The sequence below is a fragment of the Parasteatoda tepidariorum genome, chromosome 7, assembly GCF_982258835.1.
Source record: "Parasteatoda tepidariorum strain Cologne lab strain chromosome 7, Ptep-v5.0, whole genome shotgun sequence".
Classification (NCBI taxonomy): Eukaryota; Metazoa; Arthropoda; class Arachnida; order Araneae; family Theridiidae; genus Parasteatoda; species Parasteatoda tepidariorum.
In genome coordinates, this window is record NC_141761.1 from 5530774 (window position 1) to 5557191 (window position 26418).

The window sequence follows — 26418 nt, forward strand, 5'->3', positions numbered from 1 at the left end:
ATATCAATATGTGAATATATGCAGTGTTTTCCTTAAGTGATTTTAGAAGGGCAACCTGCCCTGTCTACCTTTTGATCCTTATAAATGCACCCTCTTTTCCCTTTCTGTAAAAATAGCCACCATCCCTTAAAAACACTGCCTTTTTATTCATATTCCATTTTTAAGAAAATTCAATGAGAATTATACAATGGTAAAATTATCTGTGTTTATAGATTTAATATTGATAACTATTATAAATATTTACATTGTTAAGATTATTTTCACATGGTAAAATTTGCATAAGTGTCTCTTTTTCTGAAAGGGGTATATCAATGAAATTTTAAGGTTATTTTTTAAATAAATACTTTACTTTAAAAAAACGGACTGTTAAATGCTTAGTTTTGAAAAAAAATTTCTGTTCAAATTATAGAAAAAAGCTTGCAAGTTGTTTATTCAAAAACAGTCTTTTTATTTAGCTTTTTTTTTAAAAAAAAAAAGAAATATGTATGCGGAGAGACTGTATTTTAATTATTTTTCATAAACTACATTTTTTTTCTTATTTAGATGAGTAAGAATTACTTTTTGAAATATACATATAAAATAGTATAAGAGAGTAATTTAAAAGGAACAAAAATAAAAAAACATTTTCAGAGAAAAAGCAATGTGAAAAGGGGAAACAATAAATTAAATTTTTTTTACAAATCAACATACATTTATAAGTTTTTCCCTTTAAACCAAAGGGAAATTAATACCAATTTTTATATATTTTTTTTATTTATTTCCAACAAAAAGTAATCAAGATGGAGAGCACACTAGGATAGGTCCCAGTATCCCACTTCATCCCTGTATGTAAAGAAGATAAACTTTTCGAATTCTTAATCTATCAGATATTATTTAAAAGTTATATCATTCAGGAATAAAATATATTTTCAAGTAAAATTTGGTTCAGATAAATTATATATGGATATGTGTGCTTTTGCTATCAATCTCACTTGCTATATCCTAATCAGATTTAAAATCATGCCTTATTAAATAATTAATCATTTAATGTATTTAAAATATCAATTTCCAAATTAATTACATACATTTAAATAACAAAAGAAAATAGCAATAAATTTTCATTGCTAGAAGTATAAATAAATTTCAGTTCTCAAAAACATTAGGTATAGTAAAACCTATATATTTTATTTATTTATAATATTTCATGTAATAAATAATACATGTAAATCTTGGTTTAGAGCTAAGCAGTTAATTAAACATCTTTCAAACGCAGAAAAAAAAGTAGTTCTTAAGAAGAGGTTTTTTTTAAAAAGGGAAGAAGTGTAACAAACTAATTAACTTGACACGCATGCTAGCATTAGCATATATTTTCACTCTATTGAAAATCTATTTAATATTAAGCTCTATACTTTTTAATCAAACACTAATAATTACATAAAAACTAAAAAATTTACTACCAATTTAAATTAACACATTAAGCATTATTGTTCAGATATCATCACAGCACAACTAAATATGGAGCCGAGAAGGAATGAATACTATTCATAAGTAGCAAAAGTTTTGTATGATAAATTTTCGAAAATAAATACTTAATATCCGAAAAATATTTTACATTTTAAAAATATATATCTGAGATCAGAAACCAAAAATAGTAGGAATTATGAATCAAAATGTAAACTTCAGAATGATTAAACCATAGCCACACTCAAATAAAAACTTAAGTTCAATGAATACATATATACATATAATGTATAATTACATATGTTGCAATATAAAATTTTCATTTAAATGAGTTATAACATTAAGAACAAAATAATTAAATGCTACAGAAATTTAAAAAAACAAACACTGGCGAATAATTTCAGTATTGACTTTTCATTTAAAAAATTGCAATAATTTTGAAATTCCAATTTTCTTTTTTTCAAACTTTTTTATTCCTTGCGCCTTGAGAGTATAGGACAAAATTAATAGTCACCCCTGATCACAAGGCAACTAAATATGATGAGTGGTGATTAAAATATGGCCTGCAGTAGCCACATGATCATCACTTTTTTTGTAGAAAATATAATGCCTTTTTTCATAAGTATGAAATTAATATGAATATTTTATAATATTCTGAAAATTACCAAATTTCCCAATAGTTTCTTCATTTTACAAATGAGCCTTGTAGAGCCGTGATGGCTCAGGGGATAGAGCGTTCGCCTTCCAATGTGGTAAACTGGGTTCGAACCCCACCGATGGCTGGTCAATACGAATCCGCATCCCGCTTGCACAGTGCTGACATCCTCAGTAGTAGACGGATCATGTGTAGGATTATTAATTATTACAAAATATTCTAAAAAATAATTCAAACAAATAAAATATTTCAGAAAATCAACTCAGTAGTTTTTCAAATAAATGATTTCAAACTTGGTCATTTTACACCTGATTTTATTTAGAGATGAGATCAGCTGACATTTCTTATGCAATCATTACACTTTTTCTGAAGGGGTTTTATAGTTATTATAAGCTATTTGGAAATTGAACATTGCTCATGGAAAAAAAATTCACGAAGGAAAATATTTCATTTCAACACCTATGCAATTAGCCACCGAAGCATGCAATGTCTAAAGTTGTCCTATCACATGTTGTTTTTGCTAGCTAAAAATCAGTTTTTGGTTTTGTTACTCAATGAACACGTTTTGTTCATTGCGTGATCATTTTTTGTTCATTCAAGTGAGGAAGATGTTCTACACAAACATAACCAAATGTGAAATGCTCAGACTGCATGCTGCAATAAGGAATGATTACAAAACTATTTGTTTTAAATACTAAATTTTAACATTGCTTTCAGTGAAAAATAATTTAAATCTGCTAAATTTATTCCTACTAGTAAGATATTAATTAATTTATTAAATTAATTACTATCTAGTTAAATCAAGTGGGAAAAATGATATAACACACAAATTATAATAAATTAAAAGTTCAACCAAAACTGCTTTGTTCTTAAATTCTAGATGTTGCTAATTATTTTAATGTAAAATGGCTTTAATATTGCTTAAACCCACAAATTAAAAAATTACCAGCTTGAATATTTTTAGACATAACAACAAAATTGTTCCTTGTGGGAGTTAAACAAAAATGTAAAATTTCTGCAAATTAGTCCAATTAACATTATTCTTTACAAGGTTTTTGTTAAACCATTTCACATTCAGATGTTAGAACTACACTTTCAGCAAATTGAAAACCCCTAAGTCAAAATTGAGTCAGAACACAAATGATCAAATATAGAAAATAATAGAAATAGTCATGTATTTTTAACAGAACTCAGAGGAACCAGCTACACTCAATATTCATTAATGTGTAAGAAAAAAAGTTTACAGTTTTCTAATAAATATTTCAATTTATCCATTATGAAAGGTTTAAACTAGTGCAATGTCTGTAAGTGTGCAATCCAAATGAATAGTTATGTGGTATAGATCTGAGAAATATAACTTTTTCTAATTGAATGGGAAAGCCTTTATGAGTAAACAAGAATTCTCTATTTCTGGACAAAACCAAAGTATTTGTATTTGAAAAATATATACTAAAAAAGGGAAAAGTTTTATTATTAAAAGATAAATAAAAAATAATATTAATATATTTTTTTAATACTGTAATGATTACATTAAAAATTCTTAATGCATAAGAATTTCATTAATATAAAATGTTTTTAATTTATTTATGTTTGCAGGATTAAATGTAAAAAATTTAAGGTTTTGGACAAAAAAGTATAAATAGTCTTACATGAATCTCTCTTCATTAATATAGTAATTTAAATTCATATTTCCAATATGAAGCACATAAAAGAGAACTTTACCTTTATAAAATTTCATTTATGAAAAACATTTAACTAGTAATTTACCAAATTCTACAAAGAGCTGCTTCTTCAATAGATTTAATGAAGTATCAACTTGCACAGATACTGGTGTATCAAAGGAAAGCTGGCACAAACATTCTTTACCTTTTTTTTTTCCCTAGCATACATTGCTGAATTTTAGGAAACTTCACAGAATATACAAAAATCAGGAGAATTTTTAATGAATCAGGATAAATAAACAAAATCTGGCAAAGCTGATAACTACAAATTTATCTCTCGAAATAAAACTACATGCTGTTAAATAGCATTGCTATCAATCAAAGCAATGAAGAAACTACTTTTCTTAATCTTCTTACACATTCTTTTAAATTAAGCATCTGAATGGAGGACAGTTTGCAAAACTATTAAAAAATGCCTCTATATATGCTTCAAAAAAATTTCTAATTATTTTCTTGTATTTAAGAACTTAGATGCAATTTTATACCAAGTTCTTGGGTGATTTTCTTTGCCAAAAACTCCCTTTTCGAAGCTTTTCCGTGCACCAGCAAGACTTTAGATGGCTCACAATGCTGAATTAGTTCTAATGATTCCTTTAGTATCAGCATGTGCAGTGAACATATACTGCACAGACATTTTAACCTCTATCTATTTAAAATACTCATATCATGAACAGAACTTCAGATCACAAATTTATTAAAAGTAACAACTAAGTTAATAACTAACTTACAATCTGGCATTCAAATTCAATTTTCTTGGTACCGCTACTTTATGACCAATCGTTTCAGATACACAATAACCTGACATAATTATCTATAAAAAAATATGATCAATTTTGATTTAAACAAATATTTTTAACATATACATAATTTCTAAAAAGTCACTTAAAATAAAGTAGCCCTTCACTTGGCCACAATTAGGTACAATGAAAAGGTTCATTGTATTAAAATGAATTTTTGCCAATTTATGCTCTTTGCAAGATTGATTTTCTTAAATTGTAAGAAATAAGAATTGAAAAATCACTTACAAACTTAGTTATGGTTACAATTATTCTAAATTAAATTTAGGAATTCAAATGAAATATTGTAGGGGACTACTGCCGAACTAGATTTGCCATCACTCTAAATATAAAAATTATAAAAATATAAAATCTAGCAGAAAATTTGGAGAAATAGGTAGCATTGAAAATGTAGGTTATAATGAAACTTATGAAAGCAATAAAAAATATAAGTATGTCAGTTCCAGCTTGCTAATTATAATTATACTAAACAATTACACTTACTCTTATTGTAAACTATTCTTCAAAAATAGCAACATATGCTCCTTTCAAATGAAAAATTAATCAAAATTGGTTCTCAATCTCTATTGCTACAGATAAAAAAATAATGAACGAGGGTTACAGTTGTGTGGGGGCTCTCTTATATTTTAAAATACAATGAGAATTCATAGATAATATATAAATTTCTGGAAAAATTATACACTTTAATAATAAAAATTATTGTAATTGACACTTATAAAAAATAATGATAAAGGAAAAAACTCTAAAAAGTTATTCAAAAAAATTACTAAGGATAAATAAAAAAAAAACTGAAGGGCAGCTCTTTCTAAACTAACTACTTGTTTATAATTGAGAGATATTGAAGGAGAGGAGGTATTCATTAAGAATCCATCAATATTTTACAGTGTATTTTCAAACCTTCCTTTTTAAAAGAATAAACTATGAATTTCTGAAAGCTCTACTTTCTTTATCTTTCTGGTTAGTCAAATTTTGAGCAGCCAGGCTTTTACTGTATATCCATAGAATGAAATATGTGGAATGGAATTCAAAATTCATAAAAAAAAAACTTTTTTAATTTTGTAATATCACAAGTTAAATTATTTCCATGGCTACAAAGTATGGTTACAAAATTCAATTTAATTTTTACCATTACTGCCATAAAATAGAAACTTTTTTTTAACTAATATTAAAGTCCCCTGTGAAATTGCGACAGCTTTCACTTTTAACGCATTGTATATTTCATTTTTTATCACTAATTGTTTTAGAATTATTTAAAAGTAAAATCAGATTATCTAACTTAAATACAATTTTTAATTATTTTATCAAACTCAAAAAAAAAAAAATTATAAATAAAATATTGTTGCACTATAAAAAAATTATAATTTGAAATACAGTACCACCTCGAAAATCCGGACTTCTGAAATCTGGAAATCTCTAACCTGGTAACAAGAAGCACAATATGGGAAAATGTTCTAGAGAAGGCCAAAATGGATTGCTGTACCAATGATGATGATGAATGCAACAAAGTTAACAGTTTACTCAAGTTTATACCCAAAATATGAATATTTGCTTAAATCTTATTGCGTGCCTGGACAGGGATTGAAATTTTCTATGTCACAAATGAACAAGCAAAAATTTTTACTCAATAGAACCAATTTAACCTCTTTCCTGGTTATAACTGATTGATTGACCTGGTTATAAAGATTGAGGCAAATGTTTTTACTGAAAAGAAAACAGTTTATAAGTTCAGCCTAACAGGCATTGTCTAATGCCCTTTTACACTTTGATTCATTTTAGACCCTTGGAAGGCACAATATAACAAAGAGTTATTGAAATTTCATGCTAATTAATATGAGAATAAGAGAAATTTCAATGATGAACATCCGCAACACTGAAGATAATTAAGAAAATAGGAAGTTGTAAACTTACTTTACCACCTTTTTCAACTCAGTCATATACTCTGGTCAAAAAATCTCTTTCTCTACAACGTTTTGAGACTCTAATAGTAGTAGCATCTGTAATCAACAGGTCTAGCCTGAATTTATCAATCCACGCAGGCCCCAAGTGACTATCTGGAGTGGTGTTAAAATCCCCCTAAAACAGAAATAGTTCTGAATACATGAATCTACATACTTAAACCTATGATGTATTTCAGAATATGCACGAACAGAAAACATGCGTAGAAATGTAAAGAAAATGTATTACAGATACACTTCAAGAAGTAAACATAATTTAATTTTTAAAGAAATCAACGGCTAATTTTTTTTATAAATTTGTCAACTGTATTTCACTTCAATTTATTGCAGTTTACAGTACTATATAAGCTGACCACTTGCAATGCATAACTATAGTAGCTCATTCAGATAGTAAAAATTTCTATGTTTATCTATTAATTCCTATTTCCAGTAAAGATCTTTTAAGATAAGAGCTTACATCAATTTTAATTTCATTTTTTTTTGGTGTTACAAAATTTTTTTATTAAAACAATAATTCCTAATGCCAATTTTCTCTAATTTCCCCCCTTTTTCTATTAAATTTTATTTTATTTATTATCAACTAAAAAGTCAAATAATTTAATTCTTTGAACTATTTTAGGTTAATTTTTTTTCCATAAATTCTAAAAACTGAATATTCCAGACTTAAAAATTCATTAAAAAAAGAAGAAGAAAATAGGAAGATGGATGAGTTACAAAAGTTTTGTCCTCTGTTTCAAAATAGGATGAATTTGGTTCTTGATAAGAGGTCAACTTAGACATAACATAAACTTAGTAGGCTTTACTGTATAAAAAAGAAACTGAAATACATCTAACAAGTATGGGTAAGTATTGTGTTGCAGAAATGCAAATTAATGTGTATAAAATAAATTTATTACAGACCAAATGATTGTAATAATAAAATCAAAATACTTAAAACCTAGCTTTTCTCCTATTTCAAAAACACAAAAGCTCAATCAAAATAAATATAAGAAACAATAATCCAATTAATTATTGATGATGACAATAATTTAGAAAAAAAGACTTACTATGCAGACTACCCAGTAAGCACACACCTTACGGCAAACGTAAGGCCATAAGCTGGCATTCTAGGTAGGATAACGGCAAAAGGCAAGTACAATAGGGTCCTTTATCGTTTGTTTTGAGGCATTTCAGGAAGAGGCGGAATAACTCTTCACTTAAACAGGCCCGAAAAATAAAATGGTTGTTTGGCCTCTTACACTAAACTAGTTACAGGACCTTTATTGTATACTGTTAATTAATTGCAATGTTACAATAGATTAATAATGAATAGATGCAGAGTTGATAAAAAATGTGCTTTTAACTCAAAATTTTGAAAAAATCAGGATAGAAGGGGAAAAAATCCATAAACCATTAACCGTATTTCTTGAGAGAAAAAAATTGATTATTTTAATTTTCTTTGAAAACTGCTAATTTTTTACATAGAATATTAAAAACTAGAATTTTATTATTTTACTGTAATCTAAATATACTTTCTGCAGCATTACCTATTATATTTTTAAAAAAAAAGAATTTTATTAAAAAATAATTATTTTAAATTTTATTACAATTTTTAAATAAATATATATATAATTATTTATTTTTTATTTTTGAAATCATTTTCTGAAGTATAATTTTTAACTCGAAATATAATATATTCTTACTTTCTAGAAAAATTTAATACATATTCCCTTAAAAATAAGAATAAATATTAAAACTTATAACTAGAACAATTCCTTTGTTCATTGAGAAAAAGTTTTTTTTTTCGATTGCTTATTATAAAATTCTGTTAAATTTATTGTATTAAACATGTACTTAAGAAAGACTTATTGAATTGAATACTCATTGAAGACTTTCTTTTATTGAAGACTTATCATTATTATTTTTATTGAATAAGGGATACATTTATTTTTAACGTTAAAGGATTCAACAAAAAATCTATCATTTTTATAATTCATGGTAAAAAAAAAATTAAGTAGTAATTTTATATGATAGCAAAAAAAGGTTAAAGGTCCATTATTGTTTGTATTTTGGCATTTTAGGAGGAAGCGATATGGAAACTTTTCCCATTGGTTATGTTTTGGTCGCTTAAAAATTATTACTGTAAGCCCCAAATGAAATTAACACAAATTTTTTTCCAGAGATTCCTTTTTGAAACCTTCTTTAAAATAAAAATGAATAGGTAAGTTTAAAATTCATGTAAATAAAAAAATCTATTTATAGAAAAAAAATAAATTAATATATTGTAAATTGCTTAAATCCTCCTTGAAATTATAAATTTCTTGAATTTAGAGCAAGGATTTTTAATGAAATATCCTTTTTATTACATTAATTTACTAACTTTTATTACAATTTTAGTATTTTGTAATAATGAATGTATACCATTTTTTAAATGGTATACATTCATTATTACAAAACTTTTAGTAAACTTTTTATTTATATAAACTGTTTTTTATTTTAATGTTCATTTTAAACTTAATATCTTAGTTTAATCACTTACTTCTCAAAAACTGGATTCAAAACAGTTTAAATGGTCTTAAGAATTTTGAATTTTCAAAAAAATTTGTTTAAATTTTCTGATTGTTATAGCAAATGTTTAGTCTAATAAAGTAAATAACTTTTTTTTCCCTAAACTTTTAAGCAATACTTGAAAGTAGTAATTGTTTAGGAAATTTTATTCCTAAAATACGTTTTTAAATAATAAAAATACACTAGGATACTTTTATTAATTTAACTTCAAAATACTAAGCAAAAAATTTTTTTTTTAAAACTTATAATAAAGAATATAAATAAAAATAAAAATTATACTTTCAAAATGTTAATTATATTTATTTTTTATTTGTATAACAAAAATATTTCTTCATGCAGCATTATATTTATTTTTAAAATAGTTTATATACATTAAGGAAAAAAAACTGTTTTGAATGCAATACAGATGGCGCTGTTTTTTAATTTTTTATTTTAGACGTGTTTTCGAGTTCTGCAGATAGATGGCAGAAAATATAAAGAGTAGGGTCTTGTAGGGTATAGTTATTCAAAACCAGAATTGCGTCATTGAGTTTTATTTTAAAACTCAATTCTTTTAATAAAAAATTAAACGAAATTAAACATTAAATTTCTCTGTTTCAATCTTTCTCTACACTTACATTCATCACATACTTCAATTCAAGTGTTAATAAAAATAGCATCGTATTTAAAGCTGGAAAAAATACAAAAGTTACAGCATGATTTAAAAAAAGTTACCGATTTTTTCTTCTACGAAGTCGATATAAGATTTAAATAAAAATACATTCTGTGAAAAATTACTCATTCACCAGTAATATTCCCTAGTTGTAGGAAAATGAAAGAAACATAACAATACAAAATAATAATTACACATTGAATCATTGTCAAATGTCATTTGCAAAATGTTTCCTATACATGAATTAAAAATATTGTTTTTTCTCACAAGGGGTTTTAGGTTAACAAATTTTAAAATTGTGCTTTGTTTTAAATCTTAGGAAATAATAGCAGAAATATGGCTGAAATATGAAAACAACGGTAAGAGTACCGAAATTTTATCTGTTTGCCCAATTAAATTGTTGGTATAGTTTGAAATTTACGGTCAATTTGCAAATCAATATTTTCGAAAAGACATAACTATTTAGACAAAATTGAATGATTATGTAATTAGAACTAAGTGGAGCTCTTTTAACCATAAACTGGTGAAAAATGAAAAAGTATTTCATGCTGCTGAATCGACTTTGCAATTTTCATAGTACAAAACGAATCCAACGAATCATTTTCATACCTCCTTTTTAAAGAGAGCAGTTCTTTTCGAATTAATTTATTAAAATCCGTTAAAGTTTGACGATAATTTTAAAAAAATCAAAAACAGGTCATAGTTCGTAAACATACAAATAGTATTTAAATATATTAAATGTTTTTCAGATAGTGACGATAATTTATACCTTGACTGCAGCAGATAAATTTTTATCAATTGAACCGCTTACTGATAATAGTTGTTCGGCACAATTTATTTTTATGTATCCTTGTTTTCTACATGGAGGCACCGTCACTTGTTCGCTACGCTCGATAATCCCTGTAGTTGAATCTCATTCATCAAGTTTGAAATAATTGAAGATCAAGTACCAATCGTTTTCTTCCACTTTTTTTCAATAAAAATTACGATCGGATTGCCAGCAGTTGCATTTTAAGGATTACTAAGTTTTGACAAATGAAAAACAAGGAAAAACGGTTTCGCCGAGAGTTATTACGGATTGAAGATGTTCTTTGGAAAAAGCAGTTTATCATTCTGAAGTTTGTTTGTTATTTTTTTTCTCAGAACTAGTGGCATTGGGCACAAACCGTTCTTCAACATTGTACTTAAAAGTTTTTTTTTCTTCCTGAAAAATCGATTAAAAACCATTTTGTCTACAAAATATAAAATTATTACACTTTTATTTAAGTACATTATATTAAATTGTTAATTGTAACAAAATAAAAAGGATAGCTGGATTTGAATAATAAATAACTGTGCTTAAAAAAATTACATTTAGAAAGGCAGAATGTGCGACACAATAAGAATTAATAAATTAGAAGTAATTTTTTCTTGTTAGCAGATCATATAGGAAACAGTTCATATTTCTCTTTATTCTACATAAATTTTCAAATGTCGGTATGAAATGTCGAAGTTTTATATTTGGCAACACCTAATTTTTTTCTATATAATATTTTTTCTTTATTTTTGCTATTTTTGATATTAAGTCAAGAGGGATATTATAAAAATCGCGTAAATGATAAATTTTTCTACAACAATCGATAAATATTTATTAGTTAAAGAAAAAATTAAAAAGAACCTTTTAAATTGTAATAATTTTCAAACAAATAAGAGTTTCTAAAAGCAAATAAAGACTCTATGTTACGTTTATAAACAAATTTGACTCTTTCAGCAGACCAAATTTAACTTCTGCAGCTGAATTCTTGCTGCCATAGAGCGGCCCATATGTTATTTTTCCAACAAGTTTAAGAGTAAAAATAATCTTGACTTAATTTTAGAATTATTTTTTAATTCCATTGTAATCTTCATTCAATTTCCTACATATCTTCGTAATTTGAAGTTTCTAAATCTAACAGTGTTTGACAAAATGTAACGTTGAGTTGAAAACCCCAAAACAGTGGCGGTGTCAGTGACCTTTTCAGTTTTCTGATGGAGAAGGAAATTTATTAATATCTGCTCGTTTCACATTAATTTAACAATGCAGTTTATTTTTCCAACTTCATATAAAAAGAAATTTTTAGAATTGGTCAGTGGCAATGTTATTTTTCTAGGTTCTCATACGTTCGAACTTTTCGATTAGATCAACTTCAACACTATTATCTTAAGTAAAGAATTCTAAGAGTCATGAAAAAAATCATGATAATATAAGCATTAATAAAAGCATCTCGAAATGATATAATAAAAAATAAAGAAGATAATTTTTGAAACTCTTGGAATTCATTGTTTTACAGACTGAGTTTTTTCTTTTTATTTTCACCACAGCATATTTTTAATAGTTTTACATTGAATTACTTTAAAGCAATTATATACCCTTTTTACAGTTAACTTATACACAACTATTGTTCTCCTTTTTGGCAGCAATTATTATATAAATATTAATACTGAAGAAAGAAAAGAATTTTGTATTGTTCTACGAAACGTATATTGGCTGGAATTAAAAATCAATTTAGCCCATTGGCTGAAAAAATGACAAAAATTAATTTAGAGACCTTTTGTAATTTATGATGACCTTATGAAAAATCTATCCTAGAAAAAAAATGATCAATGGGTATCCAGTGATCAGAATAGTGCAATCACAATTCTCTCATGTTATTAAACAAATAGTATTCTTTAACTTTTATTAATCCTTTTATTAAGCGCATAAAATTGTAATTGTATAGTATATTTTTTTCTCTTAATAACACATACTTTTTTTAATTTTTTATTTTAATAATCATTTTTGGATTAATTCTGTTTTTAGAAAACAGTTCAAATCAACCTTTCAAATAAAATTCTATATAAATAATATCTGATATCTAGTAACTTAATCTTAGTTTATTTATAGTTAAATATAATAAATTTTGCAATTATAGTAGGAATAAAGAAGTTTAACAAATACGACATAGTTAAGTTAAAATTTAACTCTTTATTTTGTAAAAAAAAAAAAAAATTATTTTGATATCCATATTTATTGTAGAATATTTATTTTGAAGAACTTGTAATTCAACTTTGAGTAATTTACGATGAGTAATTCTTTTGCCGTATTGACTTATTCATTCTTTATTTGACTTAGCTCAAATAAATTTCCCCATATAATCAATTTAGAACAGTCCAGTAAACATATCTTAATAGAAAATTAAAGGATTTAAGTTTCCGACTCAGAATTTTAACACTTTAATCTTTACACTACTATAACAAACCTTAAATGAAAATATTATTTCGAATTATTTTCGTAAAAACAAAAACAAAGTTTACTCACTGTCCCTTCTTTACACAGGGGGGTTGCTCTCCCAGGAGCGACCCATCATAAAAATTAATTCCTTGAATTAGTGCTGTTTTAAATAGTTTTCAATAAAATTATAATATTTTGAATTATTATTAGTAATGATTGCACTAAAATTAATAGCTTGTAATGCAAGCACGTGTCAAGCACTAAACTGGATGAAATGGAAGAAATCCTTAATTATCACAGAGAATAAAATTAAAATTTATGAAATTTGTTGAAACTAAGTTCATAAACAGGTTTTGTTCATTTACATTGAATTTGTAAATTTAATATAAAAGATAAAACTAAAACTATAAATTCCACGTTTAAATTTATTTATAAAATTATTCATAAAACAAAAAATTAAAGAAGATAAACTTTATTAAGCTAAATTTATTAAGAATTATTCTATACTTATATTTTATCCTATACCAATAAGGAGTAAAAGATATTAATGCAAATAAAATTAATTTCAATTAATTATCATTTTTTTAATGCTTTTGTTGTAAGCAATTTCACCTTTTTATGTCCTAATCAAACTTAAGTTCAGCATTTAATTTATGATAAACATCTTTTTTAAAAAAGAAAATCAATAAATAAAAAATAATAATATGCTTTCTTCATTCTTGTAAGAATTATAAATTAATAACTCTCTAAAAGATTATGAATTAAATGACAATACTAAATATTAAAAAAAATTATTATGTTATTTACATAATAAAATATATAAATCATTGTTTAGAGTTTTGCAGAGCAGTTTTGTTCTGTTGGAGTACAAACTTCATGATCTCCTTTAAACTTAATATACAGAAATATTAAAACATTAATGTTAGCATATAATTTATAACCCTTTGAAAATCATACTAATATTAAGCTATATTTCTATTAATTTATTAGTATTAGAGACATAGAAATTAAAAAAAAATTACAGCTAATTTAACACATTGGACATTTATTATTCAGTTATTTATTATTCAGATCATCAATTCACAACAGAATACGGATTAAATAAAGAATTGTGTAGTATTCATATTCGGAAACAGATTTATATGATCAATTCTTTAAAAAAATTACTTGTGTTACTTTTTAAGTCACAAATATTGGGAATTATAATCAGAAATGTGAATTTAAGGGCTATTAAACCATAACCACTCTCAAATAAAGAAAAATAAAAAATTGTGATTTTAATAATTTATATGTATATTGTAATAATTGAATTTTTCTTCAAATTTAATAATGAATTAACTATTGACAATGTAAGAAAAACTAAATTGTGCCTTAAATGCATATAATTTTGTAAGACTTTAAAAATAAATATATATACCATTGAATTAGTAATAAAACTGATAACTGATTTTTTTGGAATATTAAAAAACATAAATAAAAAAAATGTGATTGTCAATTAAAATAACTTTGCACAATTTCTTGATCCATAAGAAATTAGGACAATATATATCCTTCTTAATGAAGAAAAAATATTTTTATTTCTTGAAAAAAGAAGTACTTTGAAAAATTCTTATTTATAAATGTTTTCTACTAAAATTAAAATGTTTTAATTATATATAGATTAATACAATAAGTTAAAAATATTACACTTATTATCAGCAAACATTTTACTTACCAGATGAAACAGTGAAGACAGAGTTGTAGTCAGGTATGGTAGCTTGCTTGGTTGAATCATCTTGTATGTACACAGGTTGATTTGTTTATGATCTTTCGTGCTTCGTTCCAAAGCTCTGGCCATATCTTCTTGTTGCTCATAATGATGAGTATCCAAAGCAGCAGATTCAACTTTTGTTTCAGGTTCCTATCGAATAAATGTGATTTTACTAAAAATAATTATTTATACACTTGCAGAGGTACATTAGCTATTATTTATACACTGAAAGCTTATGGAAATTAAAAAAAATTTAAGATGCATAGAAATGTTTGTTCGTATTTTTCACAAGTATTTATTAAAATTTTATGAACTTTCACTAGAAAAGAATAAAACGCTTAATGAACATTTATTTTTAATTTATTAATGTATTTCAGTTAACAAAATTACGTTAATATTTGTTGAAAATGTGAGAAATTTTTAATGGCCACTTTAAAAAACTAGCTGTCTTTTCAAAAGGAAAATAAAAAAAATATATAAGTTTAGTTTTTTTTATTGACTTTTATACTTTAGAAAAATTGACAGTTAAAAGGATTTTTTTTTTTTTACATAAAACATGATTATAAAGAAGCAATGATTTCATTTAACCACATGCAACAACATAAAATTCAAAAAATAGAAGGGTAGTTTAATTAATAACTAGCCATCAGGTCAGCTGATAGCTTTTTGTTTTTGACTGCCAGTGATACCAACATCAATTCTTTCATAGCATCCAAAATACTTCATCTTCAGTATCCAAAAATACTTCAAGGATGTTCAACATTTTCACCCTCTAAGTAAGAAAGCAAAAAACATTTTAAATTAAATTTATAAAAAAACCCTGGGGCTTGAGCGGTTACCAGGCGCGACGGCAGGTGGTGGATAGCCGAATGTCCTGTAGCACTGACAGGATAGCCTCTGAATAACAAATAGGAGGTCGTGAACCAACTCCCGTAACCCAGGTGTTACGCGACCAGTGTCTTGGGTGAATGGCACTGCGGTTATAGTGTCTTAACGGAGCCTCTAGTTTGACTGGCGAACATCTAGAGTAATTGCCTTACCCAGTAACTCGGGCAATGCGGCACTGACTTTCTTTACCTGAGCTTTTTATTTGAGGTAATTTATGGCTGAAAATGACAAAAATACAACTCAAATTACTGCATTTGCAGGTGAAAATCCCAAAGTAGACCTTTCTGCAAAAGAAAAGGAAACCAGGGAAAAACCAACTGAAGGAGAAAAAATGAACCCTTCATCAAAAGAAGTAGAAATCACCTCTACCCAATCAACATCTCAAGTGGGGCAGGAAGCTATTAATAGCATGACTGCCTCCATGGATGGGATCAAACTTAAAAAAAGACTATCTGGTGCACAGAAAAAGAAACTTGCCCGAGAAAAGAAGATGGCTGAAGGTACCTGGGTAGAAAAACCCAAACCAAAGCAGAGAGGCGAGAAAAGACAAAGCCAAAGGATGGAACAAGATGTAGCCCCAAAGGCTGCCAGGAAAGAAGGACCTGAAGGTATAACCTTTAAGGAAGCTCTAACGGCAGTCAAAATGGCTGTGATTCTTGAAGGACATCCTCTTGAGCGCTTATCCGAAGAACAGGCCCTAGACCTTGAGTTCTTGAAAACTGAAAAAATTTCTAGAAATGAAGAGGGTTTTGTCCCCACTTTTCTTTCTGGCAGACTAGAAAATGGGGCACTTATCATCAACTAAGCAGATCTGGGGAGCTCTAAGACGCTGGAACAGACTGTAGTTGAGTTAAACCCATGGCAGGAGCAAACTCTCTTGGTAGGAGAGGCAAGGAAACTTGTCAGAACTACTAAGATCATTGCTAAACTGCCGAAAGTTTGTAGTAAACTGGAGCCCAAAGAGGTCCTGAGAAAGATTGAGGCACAAAATGGTGGGCTTACTCCAACCGAATGGAACATACTTCATCGGAAGAATGAACCATCAGGACAGACCATCGTCCTTAGCGTGCCTGAACTGGACGCGGCAACACTTGGCAAAAGGGGATATAAATTTTATATCGGACTTCACCAAGTTCAAGCCAAAGTCCTAGACAAACCTTCCAAAAGCAATGGGGGTGAAGGTTCTTCAAGCCAACATCCACCACAGTAGAAGTGGCACCACAAACCTCACCAAGAAATTTCTTGATGAGGATTTTCACCTGGCCCTGATCCAAGAACCTTGGCTTGTCAGGGGAAAAATCAGTGGCCTCAAAGGAGCAAAGGGTAAGCTCATTTATAATCTTAATAGTGAAGCTAGAACATGTATCCTAATAGATAAAGATATTAAGGTTCTACCTCTAACAGATTTTATTCATAGGGATTTAACAGCAGTGAAAGTCAGACTCAACATAGAGGGAAGAGACCGAGAAATTGTTTTTTGCTCAGTCTACCTACCCTATGAAGAGAAGGCTCCTTTCACCTTTTTATGTCCTAATCAAACTTAAGTTCAGCATTTAATTTATGATAAACATCTTTTCTAAAAAAGAAAATCAATCAATAAAAAATAATAATATGCTTTCTTCATTCTTGTAAGAATTATAAATTAATAACTCTCTAAAAGATTAGGAATTAAATGACAATACTAAATATTAAAAAAAAATTATTATGTTATTTACATAATAAAATATATAAATCATTGTTTAGAGTTTTGCAGAGCAGTTTTGTTCTGTTGGAGTACAAACTTCATGATCTCCTTTAAACTTAATATACAGAAATATTAAAACATTAATGTTAGCTTATAATTCATAACCCTTTGAAAATCATACTAATATGAAGCTATATTTCTATTAATTTATTAGTATTAGAGACGTAGAAATTAAAAAAAAATTACAGCTAATTTAACACATTGGACATTTATTATTCAGTTATTTATTATTCAGATCATCAATTCACAACAGAATACGGATTAAATAAAGAATTGTGTAGTATTCATATTCGGAAACAGATTTGTATGATCAATTCTTTAAAAAAATTACTTAACATATAAATAAACTTTTGCATTTAAAAAATATATTTCAGGCAAATCTCTTCTCCTTTAGGTGTTACTTTTTAAGTCACAAATATTGGGAATTATAATCAGAAATGTGAATTTAAGGGCTATTAAACCATAACCACTCTCAAATAAAGAAAAATAAAAAATTGTGATTTTAATAATTTATATGTATATTGTAATAATTGAATTTTTCTTTAAAGTTAATAATGAATTAACTATTGACAATGTAAGAAAAACTAAATTGTGCCTTAAATGCATATAATTTTGTAAGACTTTAAAAATAAATATATATACCATTGAATTAGTAATAAAACTGATAACTGATTTTTTTGGAATATTAAAAAACATAAATAAAAAAAAATGTGATTGTCAATTAAAATAACTTTGCACAATTTCTTGATCCATAAGAAATTAGGACAATATATATCCTTCTTAATGAAGAAAAAATATTTTTATTTCTTGAAAAAAGAAGTACTTTGAAAAATTCTTATTTATAAATGTTTTCTACTAAAATTAAAATGTTTTAATTATATATAGATTAATACAATAAGTTAAAAATATTACACTTATTATCAGCAAACATTTTACTTACCAGATGAAACAGTGAAGACAGAGTTGTAGTCAGGTATGGTAGCTTGCTTGGTTGAATCATCTTGTATGTACACAGGTTGATTTGTTTATGATCTTTCGTGCTTCGTTCCAAAGCTCTGGCCATATCTTCTTGCTGCTCATAATGATGAGTATCCAAAGCAACAGATTCAACTTTTGTTTCAGGTTCCTATCGAATAAATGTGATTTTACTAAAAATAATTATTTATACACTTGCAGAGGTACATTAGCTATTATTTATACACTGAAAGCTTATGGAAATTAAAAAAATTTTAAGATGCATAGAAATGTTTGTTCGTATTTTTCACAAGTATTTATTGAAATTTTATGAACTTTCACTAGAAAAGAATAAAATGCTTAATGAACATTTATTTTTAATTTATTAATGTATTTCAGTTAACAAAATTACGATAATATCTGGTGAAAATGTGAGAAATTTTTAATGGCCACTTTAAAAAACTAGCTGTCTTTTCAAAAGGAAAATAAAAAAAATATATAAGTTTAGTTTTTTTTATTGACTTTTATACTTTAGAAAAATTGACAGTTAAAAGGATTTTTTTTTACATAAAACATGATTATAAAGAAGCAATGATTTCATTTAACCACATGCAACAACATAAAATTCGAAAAATAGAAGGGTAGTTTAATTAATAACTAGCCATCAGGTCAGCTGATAGCTTTTTGTTTTTGACTGCCAGTGATACCAACATCAATTCTTTCATAGCATCCAAAATACTTCATCTTCAGCATCCAAAAATACTTCAAGGATGTTCAAAATTTTCACCCTCTAAGTAAGAAAGCAAAAAATATTTTAAATTAAATACATAAATAAGCTAAGTTACCAACATGAGAGAAAAAAAACAATCCAATTCACACCAACTCTCAAACCATTTAGATAACATTCTAGAAAAAGGAAATTTTAGAGATTTTATAATCAATTAAAAAAAACTGGTATTTTAAATTTGATGCACTGTTTTAAGCTTGCAGTTGTCTTTAAATTAACTTGAATACTACTTGTATTTATTATTTTACAAATAATGACTGGAGACAAAAGAACTGTTGCTCTCACATGGACCCCAGAAGGAAAACGAACTAGAGAGGTTTTAAGGTCGAGATAGAACATTGCAAACTTAATATCCTTGTATACAAGTTACTTAACAAAGAATTAAAGATAATAATTCATTTAAAAAATAGCAATCGGAATTTTGAGAAATAATAATGTTTATAAACATTAGAGCATTTCAGATTAACAAAATTAAGTATTATAAATAAACAGAAGAACAAGGTTCTTGAATGTTGAGCACCTTCTTATTCATTCAGTTTTATAATCTTTTGTAATAACAATTTCTACCTGAGTAAATTTCTTGTTTACTTTGTTACTGAATAAATTTTATCAAGATGCCTCAAAAGTGGTAAAAACTAATTATTGGTTTAAAGTCAGTTTCGAAAGAATGTACGAAAATATTTTCACGCTTTTAGCTTACTTGTTTTCTGTAACGTTTTCAGTTTTATTGGAGTTCAAAGTTTATATGGAGTGAGATAAAAGCGTACAGAAAACTATTCAAATAACATCTCAAAAAGGAGCAGAAACAAGAATAATTAACTTTATTCTAAGCGAGTACATGGATCCTAATGCGGTTTCTCCATGCATAGAATAAAGTGACCACATTTTTATTGAGATAAAGCGGGACAAATCTGATGAAATGAGAATTACAATTTAGTCAAACTTTCAACACGCACTATATATATATGAAAATACGAATAAATGTTTGCAAAAATATTTTCAACATCAACTGGAAGTAAGTCAGATGTTGTTTGAATAGTATAGGTATAGAATGTGCGCTGCACAACCTACTCTAATATTTTTTTGGTTCAAATGTTCGCTAAGTTTCATAAAAACGTTATTGATGCCTCTTCTAGCTTTTCCACCAAAATTTACGTTAGTGTTATCAGCACAATGGGCAATAATTTTATTGTTTAAATTATTATTTTTTAAAATAGTACTTATTAAATTAAAAATTATTTGTGAAGTTTCATCAGGCAATGAAAACAAAATCTAATATTCTAATTTTAATTCCTGTTCCTGGATCGAAAAATCGAACAGCTGTGGGAAATAATTTTAAATCTTGTGGTTGGAAGCATCAGAATATGTGGATATAAATGCGCATTTTTCTAATTCTTTCTACAATTGTGAAAAAGAATATGGTGGAAATTGGGGGCTAGGTTTCGCATTCGACTGACCACCTAACCAGAACATCTTGCTTCTGCACCCCAGAGCCCAAGGTTAAGAAAGCCCAGAACAAGGCCCTTTATTATGGGCTGTCGCGCCACTGAGTTTAGTTTAGTTTTGAATGGCAGCTTTAAGAATTTTTAAAAACAATACTGGAGATTAAAGTACATTAATCAATGAATGCAGTCAATAATATTTACTGTTTCAAATTGATAATAATTAAGTTAAAATGTCTGCGTGTAGAATATAAGATTAAAATAGTTTCATTTAATATTTCCGCTATATTTTTTCAATATGTTATAAGACATTTATTTCACAAAATTTTGATATTTTTTCCTTTTCCTAATAGTTTTGTATCAAACTCTTTTTAGGGGCTCATACCCACATTGCTCTTGAAGAAATTTTAGCCGAAAAGGCTGAAAAAGCAAAAGATGCCGAAGAAAACAAACTTCCCCAAGAAGTAGTTCTGATGCAGCCTATTAACTCTTGTGTGAAAACCATAATTATGATTTGCAAGTAAGTGCACATTTTCATAGCACAGATTATTAATGAAAAAAAGGATAAATTTAATAAAAATTCAAAGTAAAAATATTCCTAAGCTCCTTGTTTAGTATTAATATGTTTTATGAGAGACATAAGTTTAGCTCATTAAATTTGGATGTAGCTTCGTAGCTATAGATTGAGTGGTGTTTAGTTTTGTATATTTAGTAATTATAGTTAAATTTCAAAGTGAAATTGAGAAAGTTTGTTTTATCCAAAAGGCTGTTGAAGTAGTAAATCAATTATCTTAAGTATTTGACTTATTTTAAATTTACAGGTTGCAGTGTGTTTATTTATCTTCAAATATATATTGTAAAGAACTACATTTTTATTCAATCTTTATCAGAAACAACTCACTATATTGTGATAGACTTCAAATAATTATATGCATTGTGACTTTTTAAAAAGGTTTTCTTGCATCTTTCATAGTCATCATTTAGTTGTGTTGAACCCTTGTGTTGGTTATTCATATACAATACCCACAATTGGTATAACTGAATATATGACCTGAATAACTGAATATATTGACATAACTGAAAATATAGTACAATATATTTTGTAGAGATAATAACCAAAGTCTTGTATCGAAAATTGTCTTTATTGTGGCATGCTAGTGTTCTAATTATGAAACCTCTTGTATTTTGTAAGTTTTAAAGTATCTTTCATTTTTCTGAATGTAAAGCAAACTTTTTTTCATCACATTTAACCATATATTTTTTTTAATTCTGTTAAGTTGTGTGGATTCACAATGATAACTAGGTCTAATAATTTAATTTTGATATTATTTACTATTATTTATTTCGATATTTTCATTAAGATTGTTAACAATTAGAAACATATAATAAATTAAATTAAGTCTAAGAAAGAAAATGTATGTGTTGTGCAAACCGATTAGTTATCTCTCTTTTTTTCCAAATTGTAATCAACATCCTTAATTATTATCATAATTTTAAAGAGTGGCTAAACATTGCATAGTTATGAATATTTTTTTAAATATTTTTGTTTGCATCTTGCAAATAAAAATTACCCCCAAAAAATTTATTATTTAAAACATTATTTTGGACAACTATGCATTATTTTAATTGATTTTTTTAAAAATGTTATTTTAATTTTTTTAATTAAATGTTTAATTACATAACTTATGACTATTTAGTTTTTATCTGTTCCTTTTTTTTAAATCAAAACTTGAAAAATTGAATACAATATTTAATATCCATCTGCTTTTGTTAAAGATCTTTAATTTTTTTATTTTTAGAATTTCTTGAGAAACTGAACCAGTAAAAATAATTACAATGTTGTATCTGAAACTCTTATGTTCCTTGATTGTATATGTGGAAGTACTACAGGAGCCCTTGGATTTTTAGGTCTATATATTAATGAACACAATGTTGCTTTAGTTAACCAAACTTTAAAAACACTTACTGAATATTACCTGGACCATGACATGAAAATCAAGTAAATAGTTTTAATTTATTTTCTTTACATTTAGTGTTTATTTTTACACATAGTATTTGCTTTTGTTTTTGTGTACTCATGTGGTAAAAATTGGTCCTCTCCAAAAATCAGTATTAGAAAATTTTATTTTTCTAATACTGAACTAACTCTTTTCTTTTATCTTTAATTTTATCACAAAAGACTACTCTCGTTATTTTAAAATACAATTGAGTATAATTTCATTAAAAATGTATTCATTTTTAGCACAAAAATGTATAATTACCTCTGGATAGGCTTTTGTGTCATTTAAAAAAGTGAAACACGGTTTTGTATCGTATTCTTGAAATTTTGATGTAACATTTTGATAATAACAGAAGTTTTATGCGTAGTCCATGCAATGAAGGCACACATAAGTTTTATGGTCGCAGGAAACAATCTTGCAATGTTATATTGATATTTTTGTCTGCACTTTTTGATTAAAGTATTGGAAGCAAGGTTGCTTTTGATTACTTTTTCTCAGTTTGCAGGCTGACCCCACTATAGAAGATTGTATTGGTGTCAAATGAAGTCAGGTTTTTATCAATAACTTAACTGGCATTATTTTGATTTCCCCCTCCCCTTCATTATAGTCTTAGAGAAAGTCTTGCTGCATTGATAAACATCATTAATTTAATATATTTGTGTTAATTTAGCTCAATTAAAAAAAATAATTTTAAACTGTTTATAGCAATATATAAATTACATAGGTATTTAAAAGTAATCTTCCACAATTTTATTGAATAGTAATTCTAAAAATATTATTTATTGTATTTTGTTTTAACAACAGTTTGAATTGTAGTATTAATTAGTGTCTAAAATTTTTATGAGAATACCTTTGTCAGGGTTGCCACAGCATCTGGAAAATCGGAAGAATACAGGGAATTAAAAATGTCTTAAAAAACTGGAAAATTGCAGAGAATTTCCAATTATCAACAGAAATAAAGTGTATAATCATAGCCTGCACTATAAAAGATAATTCAGCCATGTCAGCTGTCCAACTGCAGAAGCTCCTCAATCTATGTCTATTTTAATTCCTCAATTTATGTCCATTTTTCTCTTCTCAATCAAAAGTTATATTTAATTTTAACTTTTAAGTCGATTTTACTTTATCGCGCTTTAGTGCTAGTCCGATGGAAAACGTAAAATTACGGCTCCACTCTGTGTTTGTGTGTGTATATATATATATATAGATATAAACGTCATAATTCATCATATCTAACCTGTGCACATTTTTATTATGTATTGAATATATCAACCAAGATTTTAATTTACAGTCAGTAAAAGGTAAATATCTATATCTCTTTGTATTATGCTGTGTTTTTCAATCAAAACATTTTGGAATTTAGGGCACTAATCCATCAAGTTAAGTCCAAATTTTTCAAAGAAAATTGGATTTATTTTTGACTGTGAATATAGTTGATTAGGTTAGTTCTGGAACCGGGCACAAATGTTAAACTACCCCTATTCAGTGTATGATTAAAGAAACCTATTGTTTTATCTAGTTACTTAGTTTAGTTTAGTAAAAGTTTGTAAACCAGGTCTTACCTGGTTTTTGTACCTCAGTTGATCACATTGTTTTTTAGTCATTCAAGATTTATTAAGGATAATAAATTCCTGCCTAGACTATTTTAAATATTTAATAATTTTTTACAAATGACACTCTTTGGCATTTGTAAGAAGAATTTTTTTAACCAATTAAAGAATTTTATCCATTTTAGAAAGAGCATATTAAAAATTAAGAAATAAATTTGACCAAAACAGTGTATAAAAAATTTCTACAGACAATGAGGGAGAAGGTTTTAATTACCTAAAGTAATCTACTGAACCAATCTAAATAATTTTTTTTATTTGTATATTCTACAATAGATTTCTCTCATATAAACCTATTGTCCCATATTTACATAAGTTAAGCACAATTCTTAAATTATATATTGTGATGCACATTAACAAACTGTGAATCCGGAACTACTTTTTCAAAATTTAAATCAGTCCAAAAGAGAAAAGAAAATGAACAAATGTGTTAAAAGAAAGGCATAATATTTTGACATTTTTATTATAGAGTGACGAATAATAAAACATCTTTTTTAAGTTTTTTTTTTTTTAAGGATTCAAAAAATCTTTATTCAAGACTATGTAATACAATACAAAGAGGAAGAAGAAAAAACGGAAATAATTAATTGAACAAGTCATTTTCGAGTATCTAGATAAGTATAGAAATGAGACTGACAAATAAAAAAATGACACACTTTAAAAAAAAAAGAGATTTAAGAGATTTATTCACCAGCAGAGATTATTTTGATTCCTTTAAAAGATATGCCGGTTTCACACGATCCAGTGAAACTGTAGACGAGCGGTCTTTCAGTTGGATGGTTATTGCTTTTTGGGATCGTTGAAGTACTTTGTGAGGTCTGGTGTACGGTTGGCTTAAAGGAGGTTGTTGATAATCAGTGCGTAAGAAAGCATGAGTGCAGTGTTGTATATCAAAGTGCATAAAAATAGGGCTTTTCCCATGTCGGGAAACACTGACAGGGTTGAGCTTATTCATTTGAGATTTGTGTCTATGCACTGCTTGTTATCAAATTCGTTGAACATATCTGCTGGTAACACGAGAGATTTTCCTTACACAAGTTCAGCACTGGTGGCTTTCAAATCACTTTTGAAGGTGGTCCGAATTCCTAATAAAATGATAGGCAATGTGTCAGTCCATCTAGGATTTTCGTGGGCCTTTAATGAGCTTTTCATGTGGCGATGAAATCGTTCAATAATACCATTTGACATTGGATGATAGGCTGTTGTACGGATGCGGTTTGTACCATGAAAAAGAGAAGATTCTAGTTGTCTGCCTTGATCAGTTGTAATTGTAGAGGGACAACCGAAACGGGAAATACACACGTTGAAAAGGGCTTTACACACTGTGGAAGCTTCTGGAATTGGTATCACTTCAGGTCATCTAGTGAAGCGATCGATGGTTGTGAGTAGGACTGGGCTATAAATCGATATATCGCGACATATCGATTTAACGCCTGTATCGGCAGGCCGATACAGCGACTTTCGTTCCAGGCGCATCAGAAATCTGATTTAAGCCGTCTGATTTAAGCCAGATGCATCAGAAATCTGATTTAAGCCGTCGAGTAAAGAAGACGAACGATATACATACGATATAGCGATACAAGACACGCAAGGATCTCTTACGTTCCGATGCCAACTCTCGCTGGGGAAGACTATGTTCGTATCGTTATATTGAAACGGCCTTGATTGATGAGCGGTAGAATCAGAATCAGTTTTGAGAACATATATCGTGATCTCGCATGTTCGTTTCCGCACATCTTAGTTTTTTTTTCTCCTTTGTCGCTACTTGATATCGTTTCTTGTAGATTATTTTCAGTGGGACTGACTTTGTGATCATCGTTACCTTGTTCTGAACGTAACCTATTATTGAAAAGAATATATAAAGAAGTGTTTCTTAATTAATAAGGTTAATTTTTTTTTTGAAACAAAACTTTATTTTTTATTTTTAAATGTGAAAATTAATTTTGATATTATATGTTTAAGTATTATTTTACATTATTGAATTTATTACAAACGGAAATCTAATTTAAGGTGCCCATAAAGAATTAAATTAAAAAGGAATTAACTTTGTTAGGCTATTTTTTATGTTATTTTAATTTATTAAAAACTTTTTGGATAAAATAATAATTTAATGGGTTTTTATTACTGATTTTAAATTTATAAATCTTTCGTTGTTTTCATTTTTATAAATAAAATTATGACAAAACTTATTTTTCCTCTTTTGGATTTGGACAGAAGTCAATCCACTTTGTTCATTCAAAAAAATTAGTA

General features: G+C 27.1%; 2 protein-coding genes across 18 annotated transcripts in view; one reads left to right on the forward strand and one right to left on the reverse strand.

Annotated features, from left to right (window-relative positions):
* LOC147806772 (uncharacterized) overlaps window positions 1–19810 on the reverse strand; it is a 40654-nt gene extending 20844 nt beyond the window's left edge. For 4 of the 16 annotated variants that reach the window (XR_015435147.1, XR_015435156.1, XR_015435150.1 and 1 more), the window contains exons 1-6: window positions 18995–19784; window positions 18319–18504; window positions 14711–14896; window positions 6522–6686; window positions 4545–4627; window positions 2106–2314 (exon numbers count right to left, since the gene is read on the reverse strand). Coding sequence is in view for 1 of the 16 variants with exons in the window: in XM_087167163.1 (XP_087023289.1) it covers window positions 6540–6686; window positions 14711–14896; window positions 18319–18504; window positions 18995–19057 (582 nt within the window). In the remaining 15 variants the exon portion in view is untranslated. Of the gene's footprint in view, window positions 1–2105; window positions 2315–4301; window positions 4463–4544; window positions 5183–6521; window positions 6687–14710; window positions 14897–18318 lie in introns of those variants that run through there. The other 12 variants (XR_015435153.1, XR_015435152.1, XR_015435154.1 and 9 more) reach the window with 10 other exon arrangements.
* Window positions 19811–19920: 110 nt separating this feature from the next.
* The window catches only part of LOC147806773 (tyrosine--tRNA ligase, cytoplasmic-like), a 49310-nt gene continuing 42812 nt past the window's right edge, over window positions 19921–26418 (forward strand). The window contains exons 1-3 of one of the 2 annotated variants that reach the window (XM_087167165.1): window positions 19921–20134; window positions 20937–21081; window positions 22361–22560. The gene's annotated coding sequence lies outside the window, so the exon portion shown is untranslated. Of the gene's footprint in view, window positions 20158–20869; window positions 21082–22360; window positions 22561–26418 lie in introns of both variants that reach the window. The other variant, XM_087167166.1, reaches the window with a different exon arrangement.